General features: G+C 45.7%; 1 protein-coding gene across 1 annotated transcript in view; it reads right to left on the bottom strand.

The window, feature by feature from the left end:
* Positions 1-24,667, bottom strand: part of LOC129825357 (ena/VASP-like protein) — a 302,481-nt gene extending 277,814 nt beyond the window's left edge. The window contains exon 1 of the mRNA XM_055885401.1: positions 24,259-24,667. Coding sequence (XP_055741376.1) covers positions 24,259-24,263 — 5 coding nt within the window. The 5' untranslated portion in view covers positions 24,264-24,667. The remainder of the gene's footprint in view (positions 1-24,258) is intronic.
* Positions 24,668-25,150: the final 483 nt, after the last annotated feature.

Genomic DNA, 25,150 nt, shown 5'->3' with positions numbered 1-25,150 from the left:
AGGGACTGACTTTGTGGTGTGTGTGATGAGGGACTGAGTCTGTTGTTGTGTGTGATAAGGGACTAACTCTGTTGTTGTGTGTGATGAGGGACTGAGTCTGTTGTTGTGTGTGATGAGGGACTGAGTCTGATGTTGTGTGTGTGATAAGGGACTGACTTTGTTGTTGTGTGTGATGAGGGACTGACTCTGTTGCTATGTACGATGAGGGACTGAGTCTGTTGTTGAGTGTGATGAGGAACTGAGTCTGTTGTTGTGTGTGATAAGGGACTAACTCTGTTGTTGTGTGTGATGAGGAACTGAGTCTGTTGTTGTGTGTGATGAGGAACTGAGTCTGATGTTGTGTGTGTGATAAGGGACTGACATTGTTGTTGTGTGTGATGAGGGACTGAGTCTGATGTTGTGTGTGTGATAAGGGACTGACTTTGTTGTTTTTGTGTGATGAGGGACTGACTCTGTTGCTATGTGCGATGAGGGACTGAGTCTGTTGTTGAGTGTGATGAGGAACTGAGTCTGTTGTTGTGTGTGATAAGGGACTAACTCTGTTGTTGTGTGTGATGAGGAACTGAGTCTGTTGTTGAGTGTGATGAGGAACTGAGTCTGTTGTTGTGTGTGATGAGGAACTGAGTCTGTTGTGTGTGATGAGGAACTGAGTCTGTTGTTGTGTGTGATGAGGGACTGATTCTGTTGCTATGTGTGATGAGGGACTGAGTCTGTTGCTATGTGCGATGAGGGACTGAGTCTGTTGTTGTGTGTGATGAGGGACTGAGTCTGTTGTTGTGTGTGATGAGGGACTGAGTCTGTTGTTGTGTGTGATAAGGGACTAACTCTGTTGCTGTGTGTGATGAGGGACTGAGTCTGTTGTTGTGTGTGATGAGGGACTGAGTCTGTTGTTGTGTGTGATGAGGGACTGAGTCTGTTGTTGTGTGTCATAAGGGACTAACTCTGTTGCTGTGTGTGATGAGGGACTGAGTCTGTTGTTGTGTGTGATGAGGGACTGAGTCTGTTGTTGTGTGTGATGAGGAACTGAGTCTGTTGTTGTGTGTGATGAGGGACTGAGTCTGTTGCTATGTGTGATGAGGGACTGAGTCTGTTGCTATGTGCGATGAGGGACTGAGTCTGTTGTTGTGTGTGATGAGGGACTGAGTCTGTTGTTGTGTGTGTGATAAGGGACTGACTTTGTGGTGTGTGTGATGAGGGACTGAGTCTGTTGTTGTGTGTGATAAGGGACTAACTCTGTTGTTGTGTGTGATGAGGGACTGAGTCTGTTGTTGTGTGTGATGAGGGACTGAGTCTGATGTTGTGTGTGTGATAAGGGACTGACTTTGTTGTTGTGTGTGATGAGGGACTGACTCTGTTGCTATGTACGATGAGGGACTGAGTCTGTTGTTGAGTGTGATGAGGAACTGAGTCTGTTGTTGTGTGTGATAAGGGACTAACTCTGTTGTTGTGTGTGATGAGGAACTGAGTCTGTTGTTGAGTGTGATGAGGAACTGAGTCTGTTGTTGTGTGTGATGAGGAACTGAGTCTGTTGTTGTGTGTGATGAGGAACTGAGTCTGTTGTTGTGTGTGATGAGGGACTGATTCTGTTGCTATGTGTGATGAGGGACTGAGTCTGTTGCTATGTGCGATGAGGGACTGAGTCTGTTGTTGTGTGTGATGAGGGACTGAGTCTGTTGTTGTGTGTAATGAGGGACTGAGTCTGTTGTTGTGTGTGATAAGGGACTAACTCTGTTGCTGTGTGTGATGAGGGACTGAGTCTGTTGTTGTGTGTGATGAGGGACTGAGTCTGTTGTTGTGTGTGATGAGGGACTGAGTCTGTTGTTGTGTGTCATAAGGGACTAACTCTGTTGCTGTGTGTGATGAGGGACTGAGTCTGTTGTTGTGTGTGATGAGGGACTGAGTCTGTTGTTGTGTGTGATGAGGAACTGAGTCTGTTGTTGTGTGTGATGAGGGACTGAGTCTGTTGCTATGTGTGATGAGGGACTGAGTCTGTTGCTATGTGCGATGAGGGACTGAGTCTGTTGTTGTGTGTGATGAGGGACTGAGTCTGTTGTTGTGTGTGTGATAAGGGACTGACTTTGTTGTTGTGTGTGATGAGGGACTGAGTCTGTTGTTGTGTGTGATAAGGGACTAACTCTGTTGTTGTGTGTGATGAGGGACTGAGTCTGTTGTTGTGTGTGATGAGGGACTGAGTCTGTTGTTGTGTGTGATGAGGAACTGAGTCTGTTGTTGTGTGTGATGAGGGACTGAGTCTGTTGCTATGTGTGATGAGGGACTGAGTCTGTTGTTGTGTGTGATGAGGGACTGAGTCTGTTGTTGTGTGTGATGAGGAACTGAGTCTGTTGTTGTGTGTGATGAGGGACTGAGTCTGTTGCTATGTGTGATGAGGGACTGAGTCTGTTGCTATGTGCGATGAGGGACTGAGTCTGTTGTTGTGTGTGATGAGGGACTGAGTCTGATGTTGTGTGTGTGATAAGGGACTGACATTGTTGTTGTGTGTGATGAGGGACTGAGTCTGATGTTGTGTGTGTGATAAGGGACTGACTTTGTTGTTGTGTGTGATGAGGGACTGACTCTGTTGCTATGTGCGATGAGGGACTGAGTCTGTTGTTGAGTGTGATGAGGAACTGAGTCTGTTGTTGTGTGTGATGAGGAACTGAGTCTGTTGTTGTGTGTGATGAGGAACTGAGTCTGTTGTTGTGTGTGATGAGGGACTGAGTCTGTTGCTATGTGTGATGAGGGACTGAGTCTGTTGCTATGTGCGATGAGGGACTGAGTCTGTTGTTGTGTGTGATGAGGGACTGAGTCTGTTGTTGTGTGTGATGAGGGACTGAGTCTGTTGTTGTGTGTGATAAGGGACTAACTCTGTTGCTGTGTGTGATGAGGGACTGAGTCTGTTGTTGTGTGTGATGAGGGACTGAGTCTGTTGTCGTGTGTGATGAGGGACTGAGTCTGTTGTTGTGTGTCATAAGGGACTAACTCTGTTGCTGTGTGTGATGAGGGACTGAGTCTGTTGTTGTGTGTGATGAGGGACTGAGTCTGTTGCTATGTGTGATGAGGGACTGAGTCTGTTGCTATGTGCGATGAGGGACTGAGCCTGTTGTTGTGTGTGATGAGGGACTGAGTCTGCTGTTGTGTGTGATGAGGGACTGAGTCTGTTGTTGTGTGTGATGAGGGACTGAGTCTGTTGTTGTGTGTGATGAGGGACTGAGTCTGTTGCTATGTGTGATGAGGGACTGAGTCTGTTGCTATGTGCGATGAGGGACTGAGCCTGTTGTTGTGTGTGATGAGGGACTGAGTCTGCTGTTGTGTGTGATGAGGGACTGAGTCTGTTGTTGTGTGTGATGAGGGACTGAGTCTGTTGTTGTGTGTGATGAGGGACTGAGTCTGTTGTTGTGTGTGATAAGGGACTAACTCTGTTGTTGTGTGTGATGAGGGACTGAGTCTGTTGTTGTGTGTGATGAGGGACTGAGTCTGTTGTTGTGTGTGATGAGGAACTGAGTCTGTTGTTGTGTGTGATGAGGAACTGAGTCTGTTGTTGTGTGTGATGAGGGACTGAGTCTGTTGCTATGTGTGATGAGGGACTGAGTCTGTTGCTATGTGCGATGAGGGACTGAGTCTGTTGTTGTGTGTGATGAGGGACTGAGTCTGTTGTTGTGTGTGATAAGGGACTAACTCTGTTGCTGTGTTTGATGAGGGACTGAGTCTGTTGTTGTGTGTGATAAGGGACTGAGTCTGTTGTTGTGTGTCATAAGGGACTAACTCTGTTACTGTGTGTGAAGAGGGACTGAGTCTGTTGTTGTGTGTGATGAGGGACTGAGTCTGTTGCTATGTGTGATGAGGGACTGCGTCTGTTGCTATGTGCGATGAGGGACTGAGCCTGTTGTTGTGTGTGATGAGGGACTGAGTCTGTTGTTGTGTGTGATGAGGGACTGAGTCTGTTGTTGTGTGTGATGAGGGACTGAGTCTGTTGTTGTGTGTGATGAGGGACTGAGTCTGTTGTTGTGTGTGATAAGGGACTAACTCTGTTGTTGTGTGTGATGAGGGACTGAGTCTGTTGTTGTGTGTGATGAGGGACTGAGTCTGTTGTTGTGTGTGATGAGGAACTGAGTCTGTTGTTGTGTGTGATGAGGGACTGAGTCTGTTGCTATGTGTGATGAGGGACTGAGTCTGTTGTTGTGTGTGATGAGGGACTGAGTCTGTTGTTGTGTGTGATGAGGAACTGAGTCTGTTGTTGTGTGTGATGAGGGACTGAGTCTGTTGCTATGTGTGATGAGGGACTGAGTCTGTTGCTATGTGCGATGAGGGACTGAGTCTGTTGTTGTGTGTGATGAGGGACTGAGTCTGTTGTTGTGTGTGTGATAAGGGACTGACTTTGTTGTTGTGTGTGATGAGGGACTGACTCTGTTGCTATGTGCGATGAGGGACTGAGTCTGTTGTCGAGGGTGATGAGGAACTGAGTCTGTTGTTGTGTGTGATAAGGGACTAACTCTGTTGTTGTGTGTGATGAGGGACTGAGTCTGTTGTTGTGTGTGATGAGGAACTGAGTCTGATGTTGTGTGTGTGATAAGGGACTGACATTGTTGTTGTGTGTGATGAGGGACTGAGTCTGATGTTGTGTGTGATGAGGGTCTGAGTCTGATGTTGTGTGTGTGATAAGGGACTGACTTTGTTGTTGTGTGTGATGAGGGACTGACTCTGTTGCTATGTGCGATGAGGGACTGAGTCTGTTGTTGAGTGTGATGAGGAACTGAGTCTGTTGTTGTGTGTGATAAGGGACTAACTCTGTTGTTGTGTGTGATGAGGAACTGAGTCTGTTGTTGAGTGTGATGAGGAACTGAGTCTGTTGTTGTGTGTGATGAGGAACTGAGTCTGTTGTTGTGTGTGATGAGGAACTGAGTCTGTTGTTGTGTGTGATGAGGGACTGATTCTGTTGCTATGTGTGATGAGGGACTGAGTCTGTTGCTATGTGCGATGAGGGACTGAGTCTGTTGTTGTGTGTGATGAGGGACTGAGTCTGTTGTTGTGTGTGATGAGGGACTGAGTCTGTTGTTGTGTGTGATAAGGGACTAACTCTGTTGCTGTGTGTGATGAGGGACTGAGTCTGTTGTTGTGTGTGATGAGGGACTGAGTCTGTTGTTGTGTGTGATGAGGGACTGAGTCTGTTGTTGTGTGTCATAAGGGACTAACTCTGTTGCTGTGTGTGATGAGGGACTGAGTCTGTTGTTGTGTGTGATGAGGGACTGAGTCTGTTGTTGTGTGTGATGAGGAACTGAGTCTGTTGTTGTGTGTGATGAGGGACTGAGTCTGTTGCTATGTGTGATGAGGGACTGAGTCTGTTGCTATGTGCGATGAGGGACTGAGTCTGTTGTTGTGTGTGATGAGGGACTGAGTCTGTTGTTGTGTGTGTGATAAGGGACTGACTTTGTTGTTGTGTGTGATGAGGGACTGAGTCTGTTGTTGTGTGTGATAAGGGACTAACTCTGTTGTTGTGTGTGATGAGGGACTGAGTCTGTTGTTGTGTGTGATGAGGGACTGAGTCTGTTGTTGTGTGTGATGAGGAACTGAGTCTGTTGTTGTGTGTGATGAGGGACTGAGTCTGTTGCTATGTGTGATGAGGGACTGAGTCTGTTGTTGTGTGTGATGAGGGACTGAGTCTGTTGTTGTGTGTGATGAGGAACTGAGTCTGTTGTTGTGTGTGATGAGGGACTGAGTCTGTTGCTATGTATGATGAGGGACTGAGTCTGTTGCTATGTGCGATGAGGGACTGAGTCTGTTGTTGTGTGTGATGAGGGACTGAGTCTGATGTTGTGTGTGTGATAAGGGACTGACATTGTTGTTGTGTGTGATGAGGGACTGAGTCTGATGTTTCGTGTGTGATAAGGGACTGACTTTGTTGTGTGTGATGAGGGACTGACTCTGTTGCTATGTGCGATGAGGGACTGAGTCTGTTGTTGAGTGTGATGAGGAACTGAGTCTGTTGTTGTGTGTGATAAGGGACTAACTCTGTTGTTGTGTGTGATGAGGAACTGAGTCTGTTGTTGAGTGTGATGAGGAACTGAGTCTGTTGTTGTGTGTGATGAGGAACTGAGTCTGTTGTTGTGTGTGATGAGGAACTGAGTCTGTTGTTGTGTGTGATGAGGGACTGAGTCTGTTGCTATGTGTGATGAGGGACTGAGTCTGTTGCTATGTGCGATGAGGGACTGAGTCTGTTGTTGTGTGTGATGAGGGACTGAGTCTGTTGTTGTGTGTGATGAGGGACTGAGTCTGTTGTTGTGTGTGATAAGGGACTAACTCTGTTGCTGTGTGTGATGAGGGACTGAGTCTGTTGTTGTGTGTGATGAGGGACTGAGTCTGTTGTCGTGTGTGATGAGGGACTGAGTCTGTTGTTGTGTGTCATAAGGGACTAACTCTGTTGCTGTGTGTGATGAGGGACTGAGTCTGTTGTTGTGTGTGATGAGGGACTGAGTCTGTTGCTATGTGTGATGAGGGACTGAGTCTGTTGCTATGTGCGATGAGGGACTGAGCCTGTTGTTGTGTGTGATGAGGGACTGAGTCTGCTGTTGTGTGTGATGAGGGACTGAGTCTGTTGTTGTGTGTGATGAGGGACTGAGTCTGTTGTTGTGTGTGATGAGGGACTGAGTCTGTTGTTGTGTGTGATAAGGGACTAACTCTGTTGTTGTGTGTGATGAGGGACTGAGTCTGTTGTTGTGTGTGATGAGGGACTGAGTCTGTTGTTGTGTGTGATGAGGAACTGAGTCTGTTGTTGTGTGTGATGAGGGACTGAGTCTGTTGCTATGTGTGATGAGGGACTGAGTCTGTTGTTGTGTGTGATGAGGGACTGAGTCTGTTGTTGTGTGTGATGAGGGACTGAGTCTGTTGTTGTGTGTGATAAGGGACTAACTCTGTTGTTGTGTGTGATAAGGGACTAACTCTGTTGCTGTGTGTGATGAGGGACTGAGTCTGTTGTTGTGTGTGATAAGGGACTAACTCTGTTGCTGTGTGTGATGAGGGACTGAGTCTGTTGTTGTGTGTGATGAGGGACTGAGTCTGTTGTTGTGTGTGATGAGGGACTGCGTCTGTTGTTGTGTGTGATGAGGGACTGAGTCTGTTGTTGTGTGTGATGAGGGACTGAGTCTGTTGTTGTGTGTGATAAGGGACTAACTCTGTTGCTGTGTGTGATGAGGGACTGAGTCTGTTGTTGTGTGTGATGAGGGACCGACTCTGTTGTTGTGTGTGATGAGGGACCGAGTCTGTTGTTGAGTGTGACGAGGGACTGAGTCTGTTGTTGTGTGTGATGAGGTACTGGCTCTGTTGCTGTGTGTGATGAGGGACTGAGTCTGTTGTTGTGTGTGACGAGGGACTGACTCTGTCGCTGTGTGTGATGAGGGACTGAGTCTGTTGTTGAGTGTGACGAGGGACTGAGTCTGTTGTTGAGTGTGATAAGGGACTAACTCTGTTGTTGTGTGTGATAAGGGACTAACTCTGTTGCTGTGTGTGATGAGGGACTGAGTCTGTTGTTGAGTGCGACGAGGGACTGAGTCTGTTGTTGTGTGTGATAAGGGACTAACTCTGTTGCTGTGTGTGATGAGGGATTGAGTCTGTTGTTGTGTGTGATAAGGGACTAACTCTGTTGCTGTGTGTGATGAGGGACTGAGTCTGTTGCTATGTGTGATGAGGGACTGAGTCTGTTGCTATGTGCGATGAGGGACTGAGTCTGTTGTTGTGTGTGATGAGGGACTGAGTCTGATGTTGTGTGTGTGATAAGGGACTGACATTGTTGTTGTGTGTGATGAGGGACTGAGTCTGATGTTGTGTGTGTGATAAGGGACTGACTTTGTTGTTGTGTGTGATGAGGGACTGACTCTGTTGCTATGTGCGATGAGGGACTGAGTCTGTTGTTGAGTGTGATGAGGAACTGAGTCTGTTGTTGTGTGTGATAAGGGACTAACTCTGTTGTTGTGTGTGATGAGGAACTGAGTCTGTTGTTGAGTGTGACGAGGGACTGAGTCTGTTGTTGTGTGTGACGAGGGACTGACTCTGTCGCTGTGTGTGATGAGGGACTGAGTCTGTTGTTGAGTGTGACGAGGGACTGAGTCTGTTGTTGAGTGTGATAAGGGACTAACTCTGTTGTTGTGTGTGATAAGGGACTAACTCTGTTGCTGTGTGTGATGAGGGACTGAGTCTGTTGTTGAGTGCGACGAGGGACTGAGTCTGTTGTTGTGTGTGATAAGGGACTAACTCTGTTGCTGTGTGTGATGAGGGATTGAGTCTGTTGTTGTGTGTGATAAGGGACTAACTCTGTTGCTGTGTGTGATGAGGGACTGAGTCTGTTGCTATGTGTGATGAGGGACTGAGTCTGTTGCTATGTGCGATGAGGGACTGAGTCTGTTGTTGTGTGTGATGAGGGACTGAGTCTGATGTTGTGTGTGTGATAAGGGACTGACATTGTTGTTGTGTGTGATGAGGGACTGAGTCTGATGTTGTGTGTGTGATAAGGGACTGACTTTGTTGTTGTGTGTGATGAGGGACTGACTCTGTTGCTATGTGCGATGAGGGACTGAGTCTGTTGTTGAGTGTGATGAGGAACTGAGTCTGTTGTTGTGTGTGATAAGGGACTAACTCTGTTGTTGTGTGTGATGAGGAACTGAGTCTGTTGTTGAGTGTGATGAGGAACTGAGTCTGTTGTTGTGTGTGATGAGGAACTGAGTCTGTTGTTGTGTGTGATGAGGAACTGAGTCTGTTGTTGTGTGTGATGAGGGACTGAGTCTGTTGCTATGTGTGATGAGGGACTGAGTCTGTTGCTATGTGCGATGAGGGACTGAGTCTGTTGTTGTGTGTGATGAGGGACTGAGTCTGTTGTTGTGTGTGATGAGGGACTGAGTCTGTTGTTGTGTGTGATAAGGGACTAACTCTGTTGCTGTGTGTGATGAGGGACTGAGTCTGTTGTTGTGTGTGATGAGGGACTGAGTCTGTTGTCGTGTGTGATGAGGGACTGAGTCTGTTGTTGTGTGTCATAAGGGACTAACTCTGTTGCTGTGTGTGATGAGGGACTGAGTCTGTTGTTGTGTGTGATGAGGGACTGAGTCTGTTGCTATGTGTGATGAGGGACTGAGTCTGTTGCTATGTGCGATGAGGGACTGAGCCTGTTGTTGTGTGTGATGAGGGACTGAGTCTGCTGTTGTGTGTGATGAGGGACTGAGTCTGTTGTTGTGTGTGATGAGGGACTGAGTCTGTTGTTGTGTGTGATGAGGGACTGAGTCTGTTGTTGTGTGTGATAAGGGACTAACTCTGTTGTTGTGTGTGATGAGGGACTGAGTCTGTTGTTGTGTGTGATGAGGGACTGAGTCTGTTGTTGTGTGTGATGGGGAACTGAGTCTGTTGTTGTGTGTGATGAGGGACTGAGTCTGTTGCTATGTGTGATGAGGGACTGAGTCTGTTGTTGTGTGTGATGAGGGACTGAGTCTGTTGTTGTGTGTGATGAGGGACTGAGTCTGTTGTTGTGTGTGATGAGGGACTGAGTCTGTTGTTGTGTGTGATGAGGGACTGCGTCTGTTGTTGTGTGTGATGAGGGACTGAGTCTGTTGTTGTGTGTGATGAGGGACTGAGTCTGTTGTTGTGTGTGATAAGGGACTAACTCTGTTGTTGTGTGTGATGAGGGACTGAGTCTGTTGTTGTGTGTGATGAGGGACTGAGTCTGTTGTTGTGTGTGATAAGGGACTAACTCTGTTGCTGTGTGTGATGAGGGACTGAGTCTGTTGTTGTGTGTGATGAGGGACCGACTCTGTTGTTGTGTGTGATGAGGGACCGAGTCTGTTGTTGAGTGTGACGAGGGACTGAGTCTGTTGTTGTGTGTGATGAGGTACTGGCTCTGTTGCTGTGTGTGATGAGGGACTGAGTCTGTTGTTGTGTGTGACGAGGGACTGACTCTGTCGCTGTGTGTGATGAGGGACTGAGTCTGTTGTTGAGTGTGACGAGGGACTGAGTCTGTTGTTGAGTGTGATAAGGGACTAACTCTGTTGTTGTGTGTGATAAGGGACTAACTCTGTTGCTGTGTGTGATGAGGGACTGAGTCTGTTGTTGAGTGCGACGAGGGACTGAGTCTGTTGTTGTGTGTGATAAGGGACTAACTCTGTTGCTGTGTGTGATGAGGGATTGAGTCTGTTGTTGTGTGTGATAAGGGACTAACTCTGTTGCTGTGTGTGATGAGGGACTGAGTCTGTTGTTGTGTGTGATGAGGAACTGAGTCTGTTGTTGTGTGTGATGAGGGACTGAGTCTGTTGCTATGTGTGATAAGGGACTAACTCTGTTGCTGTGTGTGATGAGGTACTGAGTCTGTTGTTGTGTGTGACGAGGGACTGAGTCTGTTGTTGTGTGTGATAAGGGACTAACTCTGTTGCTGTGTGTGATGAGGGACTGAGTCTGTTGTTGTGTGTGATAAGGGACTAACTCTGTTGCTGTGTGTGATGAGGGACTGAGTCTGTTGCTGTGTGTGATGAGGGACTGGGTCTGTTGTTGTGTGTGATGAGGGACTGAGTCTGTTGTTGTGTGTGATGAGGGACTGAGTCTGTTGTTGTGTGTGATGAGGAACTGAGTCTGTTGTTGTGTGTGATGAGGGACCGACTCTGTTGTTGTGTGTGATGAGGTACTGAGTCTGTTGTTGTGTGTGACGAGGGACCGACTCTGTTGTTGTGTGTGATGAGGGACCGAGTCTGTTGTTGAGTGAGACGAGGGACTGAGTCTGTTGTTGTGTGTGATGAGGGACTGAGTCTGTTGTTGTGTGTGATAAGGGATTGAGTCTGTTGCTGTGTGTGATAAGGGACTAACTCTGTTGCTGTGTGTGATGAGGGACTGAGTCTGTTGTTGTGTGTGATGAGGGACTGAGTCTGTTGCTGTGTGTGATAAGGGACTAACTCTGTTGATGTGTGTGATGAGGGACTGAGTCTGTTGTTGTGTGTGATGAGGTACTGAGTCTGTTGTTGTGTGTGATGAGGGACTGAGTCTGTTGTTGTGTGTGATGAGGGACTGAGTCTGTTGTTGTGTGTGACGAGGGACCGACTCTGTTGTTGTGTGTGATGAGGTACTGAGTCTGTTGTTGTGTGTGACGAGGGACCGACTCTGTTGTTGTGTGTGATAAGGGACTAACTCTGTTGTTGTGTGTGATAAGGGACTAACTCTGTTGCTGTGTGTGATGAGGGACTGAGTCTGTTGCTGTGTGTGATGAGGGACTGAGTCTGTTGTTGTGTGTGATGAGGGACTGAGTCTGTTGTTGTGTGTGATGAGGGACTGAGTCTGTTGTTGTGTGTCATAAGGGACTAACTCTGTTGCTGTGTGTGATGAGGGACTGAGTCTGTTGTTGTGTGTGATGAGGGACTGAGTCTGTTGCTATGTGTGATGAGGGACTGAGTCTGTTGCTATGTGCGATGAGGGACTGAGCCTGTTGTTGTGTGTGATGAGGGACTGAGTCTGCTGTTGTGTGTGATGAGGGACTGAGTCTGTTGTTGTGTGTGATGAGGGACTGAGTCTGTTGTTGTGTGTGATGAGGGACTGAGTCTGTTGTTGTGTGTGATAAGGGACTAACTCTGTTGTTGTGTGTGATGAGGGACTGAGTCTGTTGTTGTGTGTGATGAGGGACTGAGTCTGTTGTTGTGTGTGATGAGGAACTGAGTCTGTTGTTGTGTGTGATGAGGGACTGAGTCTGTTGCTATGTGTGATGAGGGACTGAGTCTGTTGTTGTGTGTGATGAGGGACTGAGTCTGTTGTTGTGTGTGATGAGGGACTGAGTCTGTTGTTGTGTGTGATAAGGGACTAACTCTGTTGTTGTGTGTGATAAGGGACTAACTCTGTTGCTGTGTGTGATGAGGGACTGAGTCTGTTGTTGTGTGTGATAAGGGACTAACTCTGTTGCTGTGTGTGATGAGGGACTGAGTCTGTTGTTGTGTGTGATGAGGGACTGAGTCTGTTGTTGTGTGTGATGAGGGACTGCGTCTGTTGTTGTGTGTGATGAGGGACTGAGTCTGTTGTTGTGTGTGATGAGGGACTGAGTCTGTTGTTGTGTGTGATAAGGGACTAACTCTGTTGTTGTGTGTGATGAGGGACTGAGTCTGTTGTTGTGTGTGATGAGGGACTGAGTCTGTTGTTGTGTGTGATAAGGGACTAACTCTGTTGCTGTGTGTGATGAGGGACTGAGTCTGTTGTTGTGTGTGATGAGGGACCGACTCTGTTGTGTGTGATGAGGGACCGAGTCTGTTGTTGAGTGTGACGAGGGACTGAGTCTGTTGTTGTGTGTGATGAGGTACTGGCTCTGTTGCTGTGTGTGATGAGGGACTGAGTCTGTTGTTGTGTGTGACGAGGGACTGACTCTGTCGCTGTGTGTGATGAGGGACTGAGTCTGTTGTTGAGTGTGACGAGGGACTGAGTCTGTTGTTGAGTGTGATAAGGGACTAACTCTGTTGTTGTGTGTGATAAGGGACTAACTCTGTTGCTGTGTGTGATGAGGGACTGAGTCTGTTGTTGAGTGCGACGAGGGACTGAGTCTGTTGTTGTGTGTGATAAGGGACTAACTCTGTTGCTGTGTGTGATGAGGGATTGAGTCTGTTGTTGTGTGTGATAAGGGACTAACTCTGTTGCTGTGTGTGATGAGGGACTGAGTCTGTTGCTGTGTGTGATGAGGAACTGAGTCTGTTGTTGTGTGTGATGAGGGACTGAGTCTGTTGCTATGTGTGATAAGGGACTAACTCTGTTGCTGTGTGTGATGAGGTACTGAGTCTGTTGTTGTGTGTGACGAGGGACTGAGTCTGTTGTTGTGTGTGATAAGGGACTAACTCTGTTGCTGTGTGTGATGAGGGACTGAGTCTGTTGTTGTGTGTGATAAGGGACTAACTCTGTTGCTGTGTGTGATGAGGGACTGAGTCTGTTGCTGTGTGTGATGAGGGACTGGGTCTGTTGTTGTGTGTGATGAGGGACTGAGTCTGTTGTTGTGTGTGATGAGGGACTGAGTCTGTTGTTGTGTGTGATGAGGAACTGAGTCTGTTGTTGTGTGTGATGAGGGACCGACTCTGTTGTTGTGTGTGATGAGGTACTGAGTCTGTTGTTGTGTGTGACGAGGGACCGACTCTGTTGTTGTGTGTGATGAGGGACCGAGTCTGTTGTTGAGTGTGACGAGGGACTGAGTCTGTTGTTGTGTGTGATGAGGGACTGAGTCTGTTGTTGTGTGTGATAAGGGATTGAGTCTGTTGCTGTGTGTGATAAGGGACTAACTCTGTTGCTGTGTGTGATGAGGGACTGAGTCTGTTGTTGTGTGTGATGAGGGACTGAGTCTGTTGCTGTGTGTGATAAGGGACTAACTCTGTTGATGTGTGTGATGAGGGACTGAGTCTGTTGTTGTGTGTGATGAGGTACTGAGTCTGTTGTTGTGTGTGATGAGGGACTGAGTCTGTTGTTGTGTGTGATGAGGGACTGAGTCTGTTGTTGTGTGTGACGAGGGACCGACTCTGTTGTTGTGTGTGATGAGGTACTGAGTCTGTTGTTGTGTGTGACGAGGGACCGACTCTGTTGTTGTGTGTGATGAGGTACTGAGTCTGTTGTTGTGTGTGATGAGGGACCGACTCTGTTGTTGTGTGTGACGAGGGGCCGAGTCTGTTGTTGTGTGTGACGAGGGACTGAGTCTGTTGTTGAGTGTGATGAGGAACTGACTCTGTTGTTGTGTGTGATGAGGAACTGACTCTGTTGTTGTGTGTGACGAGGAACTGACTCTGTTATTGTGTGTGACGAGGGACTGAGTCTGTTGTTGTTTGTGACGAGGAACTGACTCTGTTATTGTGTGTGACGAGGGACTGAGTCTGTTGTTGTGTGTGATGAGGGACTGACTCTGTTATTGTGTGTGATGAGGAACTGACTCTGTTATTGTGTGTGACGAGGAACTGACTCTGTTATTGTGTGTGACGAGGGACTGACTCTGTTATTTTCTGTGACGAGGAACTGACTCTGTTATTGTGTGTGACGAGGGACTGAGTCTGTTGTTGTGTGTGATGAGGTACTGAGTCTGTTGTTGTGTGATGAGGAGAAGCTCAAGTTAATATCCCTCCCTCACCAAACTGCTCCCCTGACAATAGAAGGCTCCTGTAATAAATGTCTTGGTCTCAAGCCACACACATACAGACACACTACAGCAGCTAGAGATCAGCTAGAAATACAACCTTTCAACTATATCGGTCCAAGCTGAGCCAATACTTCAGTCCAGTCTGCCACCGTTTCTCTTTATTGAGCTAACATTTCAACCATACTGGTCAGGTAGTCTCATATCCAAGCTGAGCAGACAATCCCTCTGTCAGTATGCCATCCTTTCTCTTTATTTATTGCGCTAGTAGTAATACAACATGTTCAACCAAGCTGATCACTGAGCATCCTAACCTTCTGTCAGAGGGGAGTATGTGTCCAATCAGAACCAAGTGATGTGTGACTGCTGACAGTGAACTCTCTATGTGAAGGCAATGGGTCTAAAGACATGATGTAGTCTTTAATAGTGTGTCTGGTGGACACCCATAGGGCCGCAAGTGTTTCTATGAGTTATGACAGAAAGAGAGGGGTAAAGAGGGAGAGAGAGAGAAAATAACAGATCTACAGATAGGCCTATAGGCAAACAGCTGGAGGGGGGGACACGGAGACAAATACTAAGAGAAAAAAACAGAGACAGAGAAAGAGAGAGAGAATCAACCAAAAAAATTGAGCAAATTGGAATGCTATCTGTCAGAGTGGCAGAATACCTGACCCAAATATAAGAAAATCCTTGACTATGTACGGACCCAGTGAGAATAGCCTTGCTATTAAGAAAGATAGCCATAGGCAGACATGGCTCTCAGGAGAAGACAGGATATATGCACACACCACAACCTCTTCCTAACCTCTATGACCACATTAGAGACATACAGTTGAAGTTGGAAGTTTACATACACTTAGGTTGGAGTCATTAAAACTTGTTTTTCAACCACTCCACAAATTTCTTGATAACAAGCTATAGTTTTGGCAAGTCGGTTAGGACATCTACTTTGTGCATGACACACAAAGATGACACAAGTCATTTTTCCAACAATTGTTTACAGACAGATTATTTCACTTATAATTCACTGTACCACAATTCCAGTGGGTCAGAAGTTTACATACACTAAGTTGACTGGGCCTTTAAACAGCTTGGAAAATTCCAGAAAATGATGTAATGGCTTTAGAATCATCTGATAGGCTAATTGACATAATTTGAGTCAATTGGAGGTGTACCTGTGGATGTATTTCAAGGCCTATCTTCAAACTCAGTGACACTTCACTTGACATTATGGGAAAATCAAAAGAAATCAGCCAAAACCTCAGAAAAAAATTTGTGGACCTCCACAAGTCTGGTTCATCCTTGGGAGAAATTTCCAAACGTCTGAAGGTACCACGTTCATCTGTGCAAACAATAGTATGCAAGTATAAACACCATGGGACCACGCAGCCGTCATACTATAAGGGAAGGAGACGCGTTCTGTCTCCTAGAGATGAACGTACTTTGGTGTGAAAAGTGCAAATCAATCCCAGAACAACAGCAAAGGACCTTGTGAAGATGCTGGAGGAAACAGGTACAAAAGTATCTATATCCACAGTAAAACGAGTCCAATATCGACATAATCTGAAAGGCCGCTCAGCAAGGAAGAAGCCACTGCCATAAAAAAAAACAGACTACAGTTCGCAACTGGACATGGGGACAAAGATCATACTTTTTGGAGAAACGTCCTCTGGTTTGATGAAACAAAAATAGAACTGTTTGGCCATAGTGACCATCGTTATGTTAGGAGGAAAAAGGGAGAGGCTTGCAAGCCGAAGAACACCCTCCCAACCATGAAGCACAGGGGTGGCAGCATCATGTTGTGGGGTGCTTTGCTGCAGGAGGGAATGGTGCACTTCACAAAATAGATGGCATCATGAGGAAAGCAGATGATGTGGATATATCGAAGCAACATCTCAAGACATCAGTCAGGAAGTTAAAGCTTGGTCGCAAGTGGGTCTTTCAAATGGACAATGACCTCAAGCATTCTTACAAAGTTGTGGCAAAATGGCAAAAGGACAACAAAGTCAAGGTATTGGAGTGGCCATCACAAAGCCCTGAGCTCAATCCTATAGAACATTTGTGGGCAGAACTGAAAAAGCATGTGCAAGAAGAAGGCCTACAAACCTGACACAGTTACACCAGCTCTGTCAGGAGGAATGGGCCAAAACTGTACATGCATTAACAGAAATGTATGTAACCAAATGCCAGGGATTAACGACCGATATTACAAACGGTAGGCTACCACATTCATTAAAGTGCATTGTGGGCCGACACTGTATAGCCTAGGCTACTATTCTACAATGTGGGGATAGGAGGGCGGCATGTCGGCCAGGACTGGGCTGATAACTTAAGAAAATATTTTGCATCAAATGATACCATGCCAGGTTGGAGGTGATTGGAGCATTGCCCATTTGACACAACATTAGCACATTATAGGCCTCGGAAATAGAACAACGGTGTCGACTGCTGTTGAATAATTCATGAATAGTCATACACATCCAACGCTTTTTAAAAGACTGATTGATATATTTACTAGCAAGCAATGAAAATGTGCATTGTATAAAAGAAAGTCCACAGAAACAATCGTTTTTACTGAAGTGCCATAGTGCTATACACCCCCGTGCATCTAGCATCTAGCACCTAGCATCTAGCACCTAGCATCTAGCACCTAGCACCTGGCATCTAGCATCTAGCACCTAGCACCTAGCATCTAGCACCTAGCATCTAGCATCTAGCACCTAGCGAAGTAGCTGCTGTAGCAGGACAGTTGGAAAGAAGAGGAGACGTGAACACTTTAATAGACATACTAAGTTAGCAAGAACAATTGCTTATAATCATTAGTAAACACTCCCTCTACTAGGTAAAGTTTACCTACATGAAAATAAAGTTAATAAAAATAAAATAAATGATACATGAATGCAGGCCTATTTAAATAGTTTTGACGGTTATTTTATTTTCATGACTGTCTTCATCCTTAACCATCAGTTACGTGGTTATTCACAGCCCAAGTGCTCAGCCCTCCATTTCCTGTAGTCCACGATAAGCTTCTTTGTCTTGCTGACGTTGAGGGAGGGGTTGTTGTCTTGGCAGCACACTGCCAGATCACTGAATGGCACTATGGGCACTATGGTGTTGAACGCTAAGCTGTAGTCAATGAACAGCGTTCTCAGCTAGGTGTTCCTCTTGTCCAGGTGGGAGAGGGCAGTGTGGAGTGCAATAAAGATTGCGTAAAGAAATAGAAGATTTCTTCTTAGGTTTTGGCCTTTCTAGGGAGTTTTTCCTAGCCACCATGCTTCTACACCTGCATTGCTTGCTGTGGTTTTAGGCTGGGTTTCTATACAGCACTTTGAGATATCAGCTGATGTACGAAGGGCTATATAAACACATTTGATTTGATTTTGATTTGATGGATTCGAAAGATACAAATTCCACAGCTTGGAAGTGTACTGTATCTCTCAGCCATGCCTCTGCTTCATTTCTAGGAGTTAGAATGTTCCAACAATGAACTATAGTTTACTTCAGAGCACACAGCTGTGGAACTACAAAGCACTCACCTGTGCCAGTTAAAAGTGCACAGTGAATAGATTCCACCTGGAACCAAGCCTTACAGTAAACCTCAAAGGACCAAGAAGATCCATATAATTCAGCCGCAGGGTTTGAATTACAGGGGTGCTCAGGCTAGGGGTAAAGGCTTGAAAGGTAGCATCATGGTACCCTCATAAGCAAAGGATATTCCAGAAGCAGTGAATATAAGCCCAATAGTTTCAGGGTCTCTGTGGTGAATCGAGTAGTGAGGGGGCTGCCATGGAACTGGAGTTACAGTCACTTGAATTATACTTGGTAGTCACCTCTAGCCCAGCTGAAACACACACACAAACACACACACACTCACACACACGCACACGCTCACACTCACACACTCACACGCACACACACACACACACACACACACCACTAACCGCACACTCCAATACACATCAACCCAAACCATTACGCTTCGGGCTAGATCGATGGCCCGCATGCTTTCAGTGCTAAATTACATTTCAGAATTCTCTCACAGGGTGGTTTAAGTGCATCATTTATATATATATATAAATCAACTACAGCTGGCTAGAAGCATTAGGCTATTAATGGGACCTGCTGGAGACAGAGAAATGACCTAAACCTGTCTTTTTCATAGTACTCAGTCAAAACAGAAAATGTGTGTCAGTCTGTTTCTTGTGAAAACAGTGAACAACTTGTGAACATTTCTGAATTATAATATATACTGTGGAGCCAGTTTCCCCACCCCAGATTAACCCAAGTTCTGGAATAAAGTGCACTTTCAATGAAGATTCTCCATTGAGAATATATATATTTTAAAATCTAGGACTAATGTTAGTCTGGGTCCGGGAAAGTCCAGGAACGACATCACGTCTTAATGCAGTGTTCACATGCTGACACCAACACTACCTAAAATCTGTCTCTTCCATACTCCCTTCTATACTTCCCAGCAGTAATGAGTGAGTCTATTCTCATGTTAGTCTGTGGTTAATGGTTGGCTTACTCGTTAAATGGTTTAACTCACCAGTGTGAGAACAGCAGATTAATTCGAGACGACACTGCTGCTGTCTGATCACAGTCACAGTAAAGACTATCAATTAGAGGTCGGCCGATTAATCGGGATGATTAATTAGGGCCGATTTTAAGTTTTCATAACAATCAGTAATTGGCATTTTTGGACACCGATTGTGGCCGATTACATTGCACTCCACGAGGACACTGCGTGGCAGGCTGACACGTCAGCACGCAAAACTATGTCCACCACATACCCACACATCCTGAGAGAGCCACCTTCTCCAACACGTTCACATCTCACCTTAATACACATAATATTACTACTCTAACTGATAACCTGCTAATAGACTTAACATGTAATAACATGCCTCAATCTGGTCTCAGAGAATTTTGTATTATTCTGTACGTAAATCCAATAAAGTTTATTTAGTATGATATGTTGGGGCATCCGGAAAAAAGCTTGTCCGGAGAAGACAAGGTGAGCGCTACCATCAGTCCTATGTCATGTCAACAGTAAAGCATCCTGAAACCATTCATGTGTGGGGTTGCTTCTCAGCCAAGGGAGTGGGCTCACTCACAATTTTGCCTAAGAACAGAGCCATGAATAAAGAATGGTACAAACACATCCTCCGAGAGCAACTTCTCCCAACCATCCAGGAACAGTTTGGTGACGAACAATGCCTTTTCCAGCATCATGGAGCACCTTGCCATTTGTCTAGAAACAAAACATCGATATTTTGGGTCCATGGCCAGGAAACTCCCCAGACCTTAATCCCATTGAGAGCTTGTGGTCAATCCTCAAGAGGCGGGTGGACAAACAAAAACCCACAACTTCTGACAAACTCCAAGCATTGATTATGCAAGAATGGGCTGCCATCAGTCAGGATGTGGCCTAGAAGTTAATTGACAGCATGCCAGGGCAGATTGCAGAGGTCTTGAAAAAGAAAGGTCAACACTGCAAATATTGACTCTGCATCAACTTCATGTAATTGTCATTAAAAGCCTTTGACACTTATGAAATGCTTGTAACTATACTTCAGTGTTCCATAGTAACAACTGAAAAAAATATCTAAAGACACTGAAGCAGCAAACTTTGTGGAAATTAATATTTGTGTCATTCTCAAAACTTTTGGCCACGACTGTACTTAGCATGTTAGATACCCCTTCACCGAACCTTAACCTTAACCCTTTAACCTAACTCCTAAACTTAACCCTAACTTTAACCCTAACCCCTAATCCTAACCCCTAGCCTAGCTAACATTAGCCAGCTAGCATACATTAGCCACCTAGTTAGAATTGTCACGCCCTGACCGTAGAAAGCTTTATATGTCTCTATTTTGGTTTGGTCAGGGTATAATTTGTATTTCTGTGTGTTTGGCCGGGTGTGGTTCTCAATCAGAGACAGCTGTTTATCGTTGTCTCTGATTGAGAACCATACTTAGATAGCCTTTTTCCCACCTGTATTGGTGGGTAGTTGTCCATGTTTAGTTGCCTGTGAGCACTACGTTAGATTCACGTGTCGGTTGGTTGTTTATTGTTTTGTTGGCGACATCGTTAAATAAACAAGTATGTACGCTCAAAACGCTGCGCCTTGGTCCACTCCTTTAAACGGTCGTGACAAGAATTTGTAGCATATCATACATTTAGCAAATTCGTAACATATACATTTCGCAAAGTCACAACATATAATATGAATTATAATTCCTAACATATTATACAAAATGGGTGATGGACATCCACAAATGAATACATACCATACGAAACGTAACATATACTAAATGGAATGTCTCGGATTTATTTACTGAATAATACGAAATTCTCTGAGACCAGGTTCCATGACTGGGGCACAAGAGGCGAGAGGCAGACTCTCGCCTCTTGTGAGGCAGACTTAAAGAGGCAGACTTAAATATTATCATGCCTTATTTTAATATAATCCGTCCCACCCCCCCCAACACACCCTTTGGGAAGTTTAATTCAGATAATTAATTTATTTGTTCCATTTAAGCAAAACCCCATACACTTGGTAAAATAGAAAACTCTATTAGTGATGTGAAATTCACCATGAACGTGACTGAATGCAGGTCAGTGTGTGTGAACCAACAGTGACAAAGCTTTTAGTCCAGTATACTGTAGGTTAACTCTGAAAAGAAACAGTGTCTGCACTCCAAATGGCACCCTATTCCCTATGTAGTGCACTTTATAGGGAATAGGGTGGTATTGGGATGCAACCCGTGAGGTTCTGAGTCTGTAACCTTGACTAATGTATGTTTGACCTGTAGAGATGACTTCATCTGGTTAGAATCAATGGCCATTAAGTCCCTGTTAGAGAGACCAACAATCACTTACTGGCCTACACACATAGCATGGAGAGGCTCACATGTTGAACATTTGTCACAATACACAAACACACAGAGACACAATCAATCAAGAGCATACATGAAAGTGCATGCACACTGACACGCGCAAACAACTACGCGAACACACACTCACACCCTAAAACACTCATACACATTACTACAGATGAAGAATGGTTGAACCACAGTCAATGTTGCCACCTACTGTACAGCTCTATAACAGTGTAGGCTACATGAGTTTACATCCCCAGCCAGACATATGTGACGGTCACAGACATTATATAACCATTGAAGTCAATCAGTTTGTTAGGGTCAGCTTGGGTTAGCTAATGGCACCGTAAGCCTACAGGGTTCGAGCATACAAAAACAGTTGATGAAAAGTGTCTTAGGTAGGGTATATGCTATGCTCAATGCCAGGGTGGCAGGGAAGGGGAGAGGGTAAAGAAGAGACAGGGTGCATGGGAGAAAGGGGAGGAGATGGGGATGAGGGAGCAGTGTGATAATGGAGGGGGAAAGAGTAGGCTGGAGTCCTAGGTGAAAGAAGGGGAGACAGAAGGAGAGGTGAGGAGGGGACAGGGAATACTGCCCTGTGGGCATAGATAGAGAGCACTGTCTGACTGTGGGCATTCTTGGCACACTCCCACTCTGACCTTGGGAGATACAGCCTAGACACACACACACACACACACACAGAAAGAGAGACTGGCTGCCCAAACACCGCCAACAACAATTAGCCTCAACCTGGGGTTCCTCTGCCTGCAGCAGACCTGTGCCAAAGGCTGGCAGTCACCACAGAGCGACAGTAAAACCTTGGCGGATTGGCCACCATTCAGTGCTGCACTACAGTAAGGCCAGTTCTGATTGGGTTGGTGATCTGATTCGCAGGAAGAACTGTCACTATTGGTTAGGGTGGCTGTGTTCGGTGTGAGATTTGATAGAACAACTGAGTTCTGGGTATGGCTCAGTGAGATAATACTGGAACTGGCTAAGTAAGATAATACTGGAACTGGCTCAGTGAGATAATACTGGAACTGGCTCAGTGAGATAATACTGGAACTGGCTCAGTGAGAAAGTACTGGAACTGGCTCAGTGAGATAATACTGGAACTGGCTCAGTGAGATAATACTGGAACTGGCTCAATGAGATAATACTGGAACTGGCTCAGTGAGATAATACTGGAACTGGCTCAATGAGATAATACTGGAACTGGCTCAGTGAGATAATACTGGAACTGGCTCAGTGAGAATGTACTGGAACTGGCTCAGTGAGATAATACTGGAACTGGCTCAGTGAGATAATACTGGAACTGGCTCATTGAGATAATACTGGAACTGGCTCAGTGAGATAATACTGGAACTGGCTCAGTGAGAAAGTACTGGAACTGGCTCAGTGAGAAAGTACTGGAACTGGCTCAGTGAGAAAGTACTGGAACTGGCTCAGTGTGAAAGTACTGGAACTAGCTCAGTGAGAAAGTACTGGAACTGGCTCAGTGAGAAAGTACTGGAACTAGCTCAGTGAGAAAGTACTGGAACTAGCTCAGTGAGAAAGTACTGGAACTGGCTCAGTGACAAAGTACTGGAACTAGCTCAGTGAGAAAGTACTGGAACTGGCTCAGTGAGATAATACTGGAACTGGCTCAGTGAGATAATACTGGAACTAGCTCAGTGAGATAATACTGGAACTGGCTCAGTGAGAAAGTACTGGAACTGGCTCAGTGAGAAAGTACTGGATCTGGCTCAGTGAGAAAGTACTGGAACTGGCTCAGTGAGAAAGTACTGGAACTAGCTCAGTGAGAAAGTACTGGAACTGGCTCAGTGAGAAAGTACTGGAACTGGCTCAGTGAGAAAGTACTGGAACTAGCTCAGTGAGAAAGTACTGGAACTAGCTCAGTAAAAAAGGACTGGAACTGGCTCAGTGACAAAGTACTGGAACTAGCTCAGTGAGAAAGTACTGGAACTGGCTCAGTGAGATAATACTGGAACTAGCTCAGTGAGAAAGTACTGGAACTGGCTCAGTGAGATAATACTGGAACTGGCTCAGTGAGATAATACTGGAACTGGCTCAGTGAGATAATACTGGAACTGGCTCAGTGAGATAATACTGGAACTGGCTCAGTGAGATAATACTGGAACTGGCTCAGTGAGATAATACTGGAACTGGCTCAGTGAGAATGTACTGGAACTGGCTCAGTGAGAAAGTACTGGAACTGGCTCAGTGAGAATGTACTGGAACTGGCTCAGTGAGATAATACTGGAACTAGCTCAGTGAGAAAGTACTGGAACTTGCTCAGTGAGATAATACTGGAACTGGCTCAGTGAGAAAGTACTGGAACATGGTAAATTATTTTGAACCAGTAGGAGCTGCTGGTCACAAAACGGAGACCACAATCAACACAAGACACAGAGGGGAAAGCATTCCCTATATTGGAAGTAAACACTGATCACAGACCAGTTGACCTGGGTCTGTGTGTCTTGTGTGTGTGTTCACCTGAGCATGTTGCAGGATCTGATGGCCTGATAAAATTACATTTGTAGGTTATTTTTGGTGATAAGAAATCCTATGAGTTATGAGTTAATGTGTGCCCTACAATCCAAAAAGGCCCATAGAATCAAAACCATAGAATCAAAATTCCAATTACATGGCATTCTGGAACCATTTATAACCCAGAATAGAATTAGAATGGATTGAATTATATTTATATGTTAGAGCCACCACTTATAACCATGTTACACATGACGCACGTGTAGTCTGGTTTCTATGACAACAGATCCATCTGCAGACTACTCCCTCGGTGTTGGTGACACATCACAGAGATTGTATGGGAGCACGAGCAAGAGCTGGGTTGAGACGTTTGCTGCTTATGTGTCTTATCAATGCTTTCTCCCCTGTGTCTATGCCCATGCTCGTTGCTTTTTGACACTGAAGCGGATTCCTTTTCCTCTATTCACATGGATAATTCACAGCCCCACCTCATAGGCTCAAATAAAGGTAGAGTCGCCGGTCATCCTAAAAACAAAATGTGACTATAATAAAAGCCTGGCTTTAAGAGCGGTATATTTGCTAAGTGCGTCCTCGACAGCACGAATAAAATGTTATACTATGAATTTGATATTTTCGGTTTATCCGACTCTATCCCGTACAATCCGTCCTCGAATCTCATCCAGCCTTGCAGTAGCAGCAGCGGCAGTCTCTCTGTGTGTGTATCGTTCATTGTGCATTAATAACGCGGACGGGCTGTATCAAAAAGCCAGAGCATGCTTTGCTTACCTCATCTTCTTCTCTCCAACGTAATGATAAATGAAGAATGACCTGTATTCAATATGTCACCCTTTCTGGACGATTCTCTTAGTCCACAATATAGTCGATGTAAATATTATAATATGTATTATCTAGCTATAGCCTAGGCTACGCCAATGCTACGAAGCCTGCCGGCGATATGCAGAGCAAGGCAGATGCTAGAAAGGCGACAGGGTGGGGTAAATGCCACAAAACGATGCCACAGTTTTAGTCTCTTTTAAAGTGAATCTCTAACCAGTCCCTCTCGAGGTCCTGCCAGTGTTTTCGGTGCCATTTCAGAACGCCACGGAGAACTGTCCTGGCGAGAGACCGGTCTGTGCGGCTGACAGCGGCTTCTGGGGTGCCATCTTCCCTTCGTCCAGCACACGGAGAGTGGACGCGCGGGATGGAGGGGTATAGAGAGGGGGGGGGGGGGGGGCATTCACAGTGGCTTCGTTCCGCTGAAGGCCTACAGCTGCTGTAGCTACTGTAGGCTAAGTCCATACCACCCTTCTGTTTCCTCTCCAAACCAATGATATTCAATGGTCGTCGGGTTCAAACTGATGTTTCTTTTTTGAAGTGTGACCACTAAGCCTGTGACCCTGACAACACCACCAGGTAATAATGTAACCTGTCTAGCACTTAATGAAAAACAGTATTAGGCCTACTTAAATCCACGATGAGAGGAATTGGATGTCCATTTGATATCCATCCTTGTTGAACCCATCTTAGTTGGCTACACTACAGGGAACAGCTGTTCCCCTCGGACAGGTAAACAGATGGGGTTGTAAGGTCAAAAGTGAATGTCTTTCCCTTTTGTAGGCTAGGTTTTGGGTTAGGACACCTCAAACCTATTTGTATTTTATTTATTCATTTAACCTTT

The sequence above is a fragment of the Salvelinus fontinalis genome, chromosome 27 (genome assembly GCF_029448725.1).
Source record: "Salvelinus fontinalis isolate EN_2023a chromosome 27, ASM2944872v1, whole genome shotgun sequence".
NCBI classification, from domain to species: domain Eukaryota; kingdom Metazoa; phylum Chordata; class Actinopteri; order Salmoniformes; family Salmonidae; genus Salvelinus; species Salvelinus fontinalis.
Note: the sequence above shows the minus strand (reverse complement) of the source record. Positions and strands in the feature narration are given on the sequence as shown.